The sequence below is a fragment of the Idiotropiscis lumnitzeri genome, chromosome 14 (genome assembly GCF_059441095.1).
Source record: "Idiotropiscis lumnitzeri isolate Australia: NSW breed Sydney's pygmy pipehorse chromosome 14, RoL_Ilum_1.0, whole genome shotgun sequence".
Classification (NCBI taxonomy): domain Eukaryota; kingdom Metazoa; phylum Chordata; class Actinopteri; order Syngnathiformes; family Syngnathidae; genus Idiotropiscis; species Idiotropiscis lumnitzeri.
The window spans coordinates 7,248,423-7,259,019 of NC_142404.1; the positions used below are offsets into that span (position 1 = coordinate 7,248,423).

At 41.3% G+C, this 10,597-nt stretch overlaps 1 protein-coding gene across 1 annotated transcript; it reads right to left on the minus strand.

Moving 5' to 3' along the window:
* Positions 1-2,529: 2,529 nt before the first annotated feature.
* Positions 2,530-7,392, minus strand: zic2a (zic family member 2 (odd-paired homolog, Drosophila), a). The gene is made up of 3 exons (XM_088315599.1): positions 5,960-7,392; positions 4,500-4,663; positions 2,530-3,896 (listed from the first exon to the last, which is right to left on the minus strand). Exons 1-3 carry the CDS (start codon positions 6,945-6,947, stop codon positions 3,702-3,704), a joined length of 1,347 nt encoding a protein of 448 aa, XP_088171725.1. The 5' UTR covers positions 6,948-7,392; the 3' UTR covers positions 2,530-3,701.
* Positions 7,393-10,597: the final 3,205 nt, after the last annotated feature.

The following is a 10,597-nucleotide window of genomic DNA, read 5'->3' on the forward strand; positions in this document are numbered from 1 at the left end:
TGCCATATGAGAGTCATTTGACAATGTTTTTTTTTTCTGAAATGCACTTATTTGTCTATTTATTTTTCATAGTAATTTGCATGATGAAGATTACAGGGTAATCCCAAATAGCAGAGGGACTTTATCAACGCAGCCCAAACAAGAATTTGGCTCCCAGGAGATTATTGTAAAATCATTGCACTTGTATAAATGTATCTTATCTGTATTTAAATGTATTAGCTACATTTTTATATCATACAATATCTCTCAGTGGTTGAATCATATCTTGGGAATTGAGATCAGTGTTAAAACCATGTACAAAAATACAAAACAGGATTTTAAATAATCCAAATATTGGTATAAAATATCCATCCGGATCAAAAGGAATTCAGATGCTTTGTGACTGAAAGATTGTATAGTACTGCAAAAAAAATCCTCATTTATCATTCATCATCGTCACAGGTGTTGCTTGAGTTATGATTCATGCTTGTGTGATTATTATATAAGATACAATTGGCTGGTTATGAACTACTTCTTTCACAATAAAGCTGCTCCCCATGCACACTCATGGTTGTTGACAAAAAAATGGCTTGAAATTTATCAAACGCATTACTTGAAATATGAATACCAGGTATAAGAACGAAGAAAGTGGTTAAAGTGTTAATTTGTACTATCAGACATAATTTCGTGTTGCAAATTTGGCATCATTCATCATTCATTTTGCCCATGGTGTTACCTTGACAACTAATTATTAATTCTAATTAAACACAAAGAGCGTTTCACGTTGACTGGGGATTCGGTCGTTAATCTAATAAAAGGTAATTACATTTCACTGTTCTGTTTTATTTTACAGTTTACACATTTTTGCGCATAAGGCTATAAACACGTGTCAATTGTGAGCACGCGCACAAGAAAAAATATTCATAAACATGAATATATTCTTAAATTATTTTATATATTTATATTAATTTTCTGTTATTATGTATAATTCTCAGATGCTATACGAAACTAAAAGCAAAACAAGAGTAGATAAAAATGCAGTCTTTTCACCTTTTATTATATCTGGCCACGGAAACGTGCACACGCATGCTCACACGGGCCATTGCTGCAGGTGAGGAGATGCACGAAAAAAAAGCACCTCGAACTAATGCGTGGTCAACTCGCACCCGCCCAGTATGCTGAGAACGACACACGCACGCGCACGCGTGCTCGCACACAATACGGCCGCAGCGTTGTACCTTGACTCAATGACTAATACAAACAAACATTTTAAAGTCACCTTTTACAAGGATAAAAGTTTTCAAAAGAAAAGTTGAAATAGTGCGACGTCTTTCAAGAAAGACAGACAGGACAGGGGGTGGTACAGACGCGCGAGCGGAGTTGTCATTCAAAGCAAACTGAACATCAAAATGAGAGCAGTTGCACTGTCACCAAACTCAAGCCACATGAACATAAAATGACTTCTGCACGCTAAACCGTGCCTGCTTAATCAAGTGTATGTGTAAGAAAGTGGCTCCAATGGAGGGAAGAAAAGAGAAGAAGAAGCAGCTCTTCCCTTCAAGTGTGGATCGATATGAGCCCAGCAGGAGCCGAACAGGAACCGAACGGCATGTGGACCCACTGAGCATAAATGACCTTTCCCCGCTTCCCTCCCTACCGCTCGTGGCTCCTTCCTCCTCGGAGGTCACTGGGCCACTTGCTTATTATATAGAAACCCAATGTGATGCTGCTCGTGTCAGCGTCAACATCGGCTCTTCGTATATGCTCTTTTTTTTTTTTTTTTGTGGACCCAATCACACCAGTGCAATCATTATGGAAAGAAGAAGGAGGAAAGGAAGTGGAGACGGGCTTTTACACGTGTTGCATGTGACTAACAATAGAACAAGCTCAAAAGTCACAAATTCGTTTGTGGACCAGGCAGGACCATCTTGGACCTCCAGGAATGACATGAAATGCGTTTGAGACCCAGAAGCTACCCGCAAGAAATCATACAAAGCAAAAGCTCACCTCCACTATATATGTGTGTGTGTGTGTGTATATATATATATATATATATATATATATATATATATATAACTTCTTACGTATTTTTTAGAGCTATAAAGAAAGTTAAATCCAAAACATTGGGTTGGTTTAGTGAGGTGGCTGATTGCTGAATTGCACAAACAGGAGATGGATACTAACTTTAAATTCAAATATCTGCTTGTGGACCGGCCAGAAACAAACACCAAACATGGAATATATATATTTATATACATACACCTTTTTAATCCTTTTTTTGTTTGAAAAACATTTTGAAATTACTTAGTTCATCGCAATATTAAAGCCCCAAATAAATATTCAAGTCTAGAGTCGAAAAGCGTCTACTTGTGAACCAGCCGCAATCATGCACCAATCTCGAAAAGCTTCTCCATCCTCAGCGTGGTCCAAACTCAAACCTTCCGGGTCAAGTTCAAGGCTACCAATGACAATCTGTCGTGTTTGTTTTTGTTTTTTTGCGAAATATGTATTTTGAAGAGAGATGGACCAAATTGGAGCCGATGAGACAACTTCAAGGCAAAAGTTGCATATTTAATGATTTCTTTGGAAAATAATTAAAGAAGTCGTGTGTATACATTGTTAAAATAAAAAGACCAAGCACTGACTAGAATGTGCATACATTAGGGCCCCTTCACAAACCTACACAAACATGGTTTAGTTATACCTGATGAGTGTTCGAAAGTTTTATACCCTAAATATTTGATTGTATGTTGATCCTAAATAGCGTTAGGCTAGCAACACAAAGAACGCACATGGGAGAAAAATTAGCACTTGCAACACTTTTTTTTTATTATATTTATATGGAGTCAAATGTTTTATCACAGTCAGGATGAAAACACCTCTTTAAAACTTTTTTTCCCAAACAAAAAAAAAAAGCACGACGAAAAACAACTGCCCCGGGAGTTTTTAAGCTCTTAAATTTTACATATTTATAGTCCAAAACAAAAAGAAGCATTCTTTTTATAAATACTGTTTCATCTGTAGCAAGTAAATACGATAATTTAATTACAAATGGATAAATATGGCAGTTGGCTATTTACACACACACACACACACACGCACGCACGCGCAAACACTAACGCACACTCCCGCACACAACACAGGAAGGAGTTACAGGAAAAACAACACAATGTTTCAATTTTCCTCAACAGTCCTTCCACATATAGCATGTTTGCTTGTCACAATTTGCAGAGCACAAAAAAAATAAAATAAACGGCACAAGTTAAGCCCGGCAAACTTTTTTTTCTTTCAAAGAGAAACCAAAGAAAAATGGACATTCACAAGCATGATAAACGTGGTGTGTCCGTGTGTTCAACTTTGGCACGCTTTTCAGTTCATAGGCCTTTAAAAGTTTATAGTATAGTACAATCAATTTGCCTGTTTAGGATCGCAATATGGAGTAAAATTGTTATTGGATTATGTGCACTAAGAGTCCAGTTATAGCAATAGCTACCATTGAAGAAACATCTAGACACCGAAAAAGACAAATCTAGCACAACCAAAGTGAGCAACTATTTACAATATGAATCTATTATACACATTTCCCTCCGTTATGGTGGAGAGGGAAAAAAATCATAAAATACACAAAATGTGTCCCAATCTCCTTTTTTGTTGGGGGGGGGGGGGTCCAGTGCAGTGAAATGAGTGTGTGTGTCTTCATTTTGGAGTGGCAAGGGGGAGTCCTACACATACCATTCACTGAAATTGGACGAGAGGCCGCTGTGGCTGGTGCTGCTGTGTACGACCGAAGCCGGTGACAGCGTGGTGTTGCTTTGGGTGTCAGTGGTGGGTGACACCAAGCCCGGTGGTGTGGACGACTCGTAGCCCGAACTGGCCGCCGGCGAGGAGTCGGATGCAGATGGGGATGACTCATGCACCTGCAGAGTGGAAGGCATTTTGGGACATGTTAGTACATGCACCAAGTGGCTGTTACATGTATATTACATGTTTATTACACAGCTATTACATGCTTCTTACATATACATTTCATGAGGGGCTGTTCGGAGAGGAAGATTGTCAAGTGATTTTATTTTAAAAACTTAAATAATGTTAAACGGTCATTACTAATGTTTTTGTTGAAATACGGCATCTTGTGTATTGATTTTTATAAAGTGAAAACAATTACAATTTGTAAGTCAAACAAAATGCCTACAATGTAATTTCTCATTTATTGCACTTTAATCACTCATTTAAAACACATCCTTAGAAAGCAACATTTTCCACTATGTGTGTTTTTTTTTATATTTCATTATTAAATGGAAATTCCTATTTTTGCATTCAGAATTTGGCAGACTTTATACACGTTTTTATACACTGAAATGGGGATAGCACAGTGTAATCGAAGTTGACTCTGGAAGCTGTGCAAAATTTTATGCAATTGGGGAATGCTACTTTGAATTCTTTTTTATAAGCTTTTATAGACTTGGACAAGTTGTTTATGTGTCGCGTTTATGAAACTGTTACAGCATGATTTTTTTTACCTTCATGTGTTTTCGTAGTGAGCTGGGGTGCGTGTAGGATTTGTCGCACATCTTGCACAGGTAGGGCTTGTCCGAGGTATGGACGTGCATGTGCTTCTTTCGGTCGCTGCTGTTGGCAAACCTCCTGTCACAGCCTTCAAACTCGCACTGGAAGGGTTTCTCTCCTGTTCAAAGTAAATCAAAAAGAAATACATATATAAAAATACAGTCCCGAACACGCACAAAATGCCTCAGGCAGAAATGCAAGTGAAGTGAAAGGGATTGGGAGTCACGCAGCAACAGGAAAAAATAACAGCACTCTTCCTGCATATGCAAAGCCGAATGGGGGTTAGCTTGCTTTGCCTAAATAATGCGCATATTGATTTAGGGGAGGGTTGTTTTGGGGTGGGGGCGCACAGGGCCATCGTCAGAAGGCCCACAGAAGGCGCACCATTTGCTTGGGAGACAATAAAAATCTAATTAGCACCTGGCCTTTTTCACGGCACCCATCATGCATCTCCCAAGAAGATAGGTGGCCATGTGAAAAGGCTGCGAACGGCCTGTCTCGCACATTAGCGCGCACGCGCACACACGCACACGATGCTAAAAATATTTCATCCAAACATTCCAGGATTACAAACAAGAGGTGTAGCGCAAAACTATCTTCTTATTATGTATACTTTTCAGATGCTGTGCAAAACTAAAAGCAAGGCAAGAGTAATGGTGAAATATTAAAAAACAAGCAAGTTAACAAGTTAAGTTTAACTTTGGGCCAAATACAAAATGTTGAAATGGATAATTCAATTTGTTTTCGGTGGGGATGATTCGAAAAAAAAAAAACTAAAAATGAGTCACCCTATTTCTGACACATTTTCTACCAACTCATGTGTTTTTATTTACTCAGTTAATACATTTATATAAGTATATTTATTCGATGTGGAGAGAAAGTTTAACCATCCTTTTATTCAAGCGATGCCATGTAAAATTCGTTCAAGAGGGTGAAATGAAAGCCCATTCAGGATGAGAAAATTATATTTCACAGAATCACTATAAAACTTGCTTTGGTGCAGGACAGTAACAACGTGAATAAATAGATGGCGTGCCTAAAACCCGACTTTTGAAATGTCACAAATTCATCTTTTCTCTTATAGTTTACCAAACACAATGTTTCATTCATGTGAGTGTGTGTGTGAGTGTGTGTGTGTGCGGCAATTAAATCCACGAAGACATAGTTGAATATATATATATATATATATATATATATATATATATGAGGCGCAAATATCCAAACTAAATGAAAACATTGCTAAGAAAAGAAAGTAAAATCCATAAGCTTGAGTGACGTCCCCTCTCGCCGAAGAACAAGATTGTTATTTAAATGGATTGACTGGATTTCACATTGCACACATATTTACGCCAAACATGCTAGACTTTTAGGAATAACAATCGAGAAAGTATGGAAGTGGAGTGTTCCACGTTACCTGTGTGCGTGCGCTTGTGGATCTTGAGGTTCTCGGAGCGCGCGAAGACTTTGCCGCAGCCGGGGAAGGGGCACGGGAAAGGCTTCTCGCCCGTGTGCACCCTGATGTGGTTGACCAGCTTATACTTGGCCTTGAAGGGCTTGCTCTCCCGCGGGCACTCCTCCCAGAAGCAGATGTGGTTGGTCTGCTCGGGCCCGCCGACGTGCTCCACGGAGACGTGCGTGACCAACTCGTGCATGGTGCTGAACGTCTTGTTGCAGCACTTCTTCGGGTTGCTCAGCTGCTCGGGTTCGATCCACTTGCAAATGAGCTCCTGCTTGATGCACTGCTGCCGCATGTAGCGGAAAAAGGCGCCCGGGTGATGGTGGTGATGGTGGTGGTGGTGCGCTGCCATGTTAACGTTCATCGAGCCGTACTGGTTGTGCAGCTGTGCCGCCGAGTACGCGTCGGCCCGGGGGCTGGACACCTGGTGGTACTGCTCGGATCGACCGAAGACCTCCCCAGCCAAGCCGAGACGCATCTGCCCGTTGAGCACGTTGCCGGACGCGTGGGAGCCGTGCTGCTCGTGGATGCCCGGGAATAAGATGTGGCCCTGCGGCGTGTCCGCGGGGTGGTGCGTGGGGTGAAGGGAGCCAGCCGTGGGGCCGAAGAGCGCGTGCTGGCCCCCGGCCGGGGAGCTCTCGCCGAAGCCGCGGCTGCGAAACAGAAAGTCCCTGGTAGAGTTGAACGGGGAGCCCGCATACGACGTGACGTGGGCGGCGTGAGCGCCCAGAGCAGCCGCCGGGTAGCCGGGTGCCTGGCTGCTGAAGGCGGAGCTCTGGCCCGGTGGGGAGAGCTCGTGATTGAGCTTGAAGGCGCCCATGTGGGCCGAGTCCACGAACGTATTCTGAGCCAGGCTCAGGTCTCGCTCCTGCATGTCTCCGGCCGCCGGGTGGTGGCGGGCGAACGAGCCCAGACCCGGGAATTGATGGCCTGCGTCCAGCAGCATGGCGCCTTGCCTGCCTGCTAAACTCACTCTCGCCAAATTACGCACGGAATCGTTGGGAAGGAAGCGACAGACAGAGAGGTGATAATGTCACGCACTCGGCGTGGAAAACCACATAGCTGACTGGAGCGCTCCACGCAAAAACAAACAACAGAACAAACGAAACACTCACTTCTGTTAAAGTTTAATTAATTGCAAAAAAGGAAATAAAAAATCAAAATGATACGGCCTCCTCTCGTGCGTCCAAATTCTTCCTTATCATCAAAGTAGTTTGAACGTAAAGGAAGTATTTCTCTCTCTCTCTTTTTCTCTTTCTTTTTTGCTCGCACGCTCGGCTCGCTTGTTGTGCGCTGCGTCTCGTTCGCTCACGGGGTCTCTTCTCGCGCCGAGGGTCCCAAAAGCTCCTCCGCGGTCTGGCCCTTCCTCCTCTAACGCCCCCTTTAACTGGGGCCACTTGACTGGCTCCTCGCAGCCTCATTGGCCGCCGCGCCTCATCAATCCCAGGTGGCCCTCCAATGGCAGGTAACGCGGCGTTGTTCCGCTAATAATTACCGCCTACTTTTTTGAGGGGGGGGGGGGGGGGGGTGCTAAAGACAGTAGGGTAAAAGAGAGAGAGGGCGAGCGTGTTTTATACGTTTGCATCGGCATGTTGTTGTTTTTACTGCATCTTTAGTAGAACTTGATACACCCATTTTGCAGTATATTATAAACATGCTACAAATATGGGAAGAGTCCAAATTTTGCACATGCGAGATACTGAAAGGATTGCAAGTCATTTAAACGGTAAATAATTACCGAGATGCAGAGAAAAAAAGCAATGAATGGAAAAAAAGACAAAATCATGTCACTTATCTCCCTTCAATGTAACTAAAATGTTTAAACATGATGCAGACGCACCAATAAAACAAGCTATCAAGATGTGTGGTGACTACAGTATATTGAAAATCAACATTTTTAAAGCGGAAACGGATGTTATACACAGAATAAAATGCGTTATAGATACTGTAAGTGGCTGTTACATATTTATTACAATGTACTACACGTTCATTACATCGACTACATCTCATTGGCTGTGTCTCCTGCACAATGAAGACAAAGCTTTGTCATAGGAAACAAACAACTTTGTGTCATGTTAGAATTACGCTAAAAGTGTCGTATTTATAACACTGTTATTACTTACAAAGTTGCATCATGCAAATATATATTCACACAAATATATATTCACACAAATATTAAATGTTTTGAACTCATGACATAAACCACCCTAAATTAAATATAAATCCGGTTTGCGGAATAAACGTGCATTTTGACTGTTATGCCATACTCTAAATACCATAGTACCATAAGTACAGTCATACTAAAAATGGAATATACAATTGTATTCACATTTATTGGGTATGACAGTATTTATCCCATAATGATATAGAGATCAACAATTAATTGTGACACAAAGACGATTGTATAAAAATAATTATAATAACTAGGGATTGCATAATGATTAGTTTATCCATCTATCAGCATATTTATATATCAACACAACATCAGGAATAAAGATGCATTTCAACTACAAAACGTGCTGTGAAAAAATGGAATTAAAAAAATAAATCAAAGACGGATAACTACTGATTCAATGCTAATCTTTTTCTAAAAATGAAGCATTAAATATCTCACGCCCCACAATGTGTTATTAGTGCCTAATTAGCCATGTTGGTTTTTTATGCATGCTGATAATTTATGTACAAACTCATTTCTCATCCGATTGTCTTAAAAATAACAACAACAACATAAGAACACAGTGCAAGGACTTCAGTGGCTGTGAAGCCAACCCAGCCACCAAACCACACAACCCGGCCTGTTACTGCTTGTTTGTTTGCTCTTTTTTTTTTTTTTTTGCCCAACACGTTACACTATTTCTCACATTGCTCCTCGACCCGAAAACACGCAAAAACACACACTATAATGGGGGTGACATGTTGTGGTGGATGCTTTGAACGGCCCTTGAAAATAAAACCACCAGTGAGGCCAAGCACCATATTTGCAGCTCAGAAAACCCACAGAAGGGTGGGCAAAGTATGGCTCGTGGTTTTTTTACGAGCTTTTTGAGCACCGGGTTCGGCCTACCAGTCAATTCTGAAACCAAATAAAACCTCAAAAAGCCCTCCGAACATTCAGTACCACAAATTCTCATCGTATAACATATGCTTTTACACAATTAGTATGGACCTCGAAGGATTTTGTAAAGCAGAAATGGTATGTAAAGCTAATAAAAGCCATTCAAGCATGTGAGCATATGTGAGTTCCCAGTAAAATCCACACAGCAAAAGGCAGGTTCAAATATTAAAAAGGGGGACTGGCGATCACGATTTGGCAACATTCCACCTCTAGCATACAAACAGGCCTTTATTCTTGACACTTGAAAAGTTCAGGAAGTTGACTTACATTTTTGTGCCTCCGGCCGTTACGCTCAATCGTCGAAAATAAACTTTAGGAATTTGTTGTGCCGTTTCTCCCGCCGCACTGCCTCCAGTGTGCAGCCTCAGTGTTTGCGGCATTCTTCTTCTTCTCCTCCTTCTTCTTGAGTCCAGTTCAGGCGGCACGGCGGGAAACGGAGGAACTGATCCAAGTTCAAAGTCAGGTCCGCCGACCCCTTATAGAAAAACTTCTTTCTCTCCCTTGCCTGGCCTGCATGGGTGGGATAAAGAGGGAGAAAAAAAAAGGAGGAAAATTCATACTAAAAGAGGCAGGCGGGAGAAAATTCCAAGTGTTAGTTTGAAGTGACGCATTCCAACAGGTTTGAAAATGATAAATCACACATTATGAAGGAGGCCCCCCACACTTTAGGCCCCAAGGGTCTTCTAATGCTATGTGACAATATCAATATGTTGCCACGCCGAGACGGTGACTGGTGGGCTCGGCGTGACCTTGTGGGTTCATGGATGTTTGAACTGTGACCCCCCTTAAGACCACATATGCTGCCCTCTCGACTCTCGCTGTAAAATGAGCCTGTTTGTCACAAAGACACTTTTGGTGGATTTCTTTGGGGGGGTAGGACGGCACACACACACAAAGGAGGAGGCAGGGTGCAAGATGTATCCCCAGTACACCCTTACATGGTGCCACTTATGAACCTGCAGGTTGTTCAGATGATAAATACAGTATATGGCAATAAAAAAATAGTCTCATGCACAAATAAGAAATTGTGAATTCTAATACGGGCAATTAAAGCTAAATTGCTAATAAATTTGAATGATGAATAATTCATGGGGGAAGCGTGGCTTCGACAATGCTTCCCCTTATAGTTACATCAATGGATCCGGACCTTTTGTATTCCTGGCAACCCCTTGGTCAAACTAAAATTGAGAAAATGAGAAATTAATACCAAATATGAACCCATTTTTTGTGGCTCCTGAATAAATAACTGCAAATGTATGCAAAGATTGGTTATGAGCCAGAGACAATTGTACATTACAACTGCAGCCCCAAAAAGTCAATTACTCTACATTTATGCAAAAAATTAGTAAACATTAGACACATACCAAAACTGTATAGCCACAAAAATGATTATAAACTTAATCAGTGTCCAAATAATAATAATAGTCAAACCATAATTCGAGTAAAAAAAACAAAAACATTTCACCCAAATACAAAAATAA

Coding starts and splice junctions, on each gene's coding strand:
- zic2a (XM_088315599.1), bottom strand. CDS start 6,947: ATGCTGCTGGACGCAGGCCATCAATTCCCGGGTCTGGGCTCGTTCGCC. Junction 4,664..5,959: donor CCACAAGCGCACGCACACAG/GTAACGTGGAAC, acceptor TACTTTGAACAG/GAGAGAAACCCTTCCAGTGC. Junction 3,897..4,499: donor CACTACGAAAACACATGAAG/GTAAAAAAAATC, acceptor TCCACTCTGCAG/GTGCATGAGTCATCCCCATC.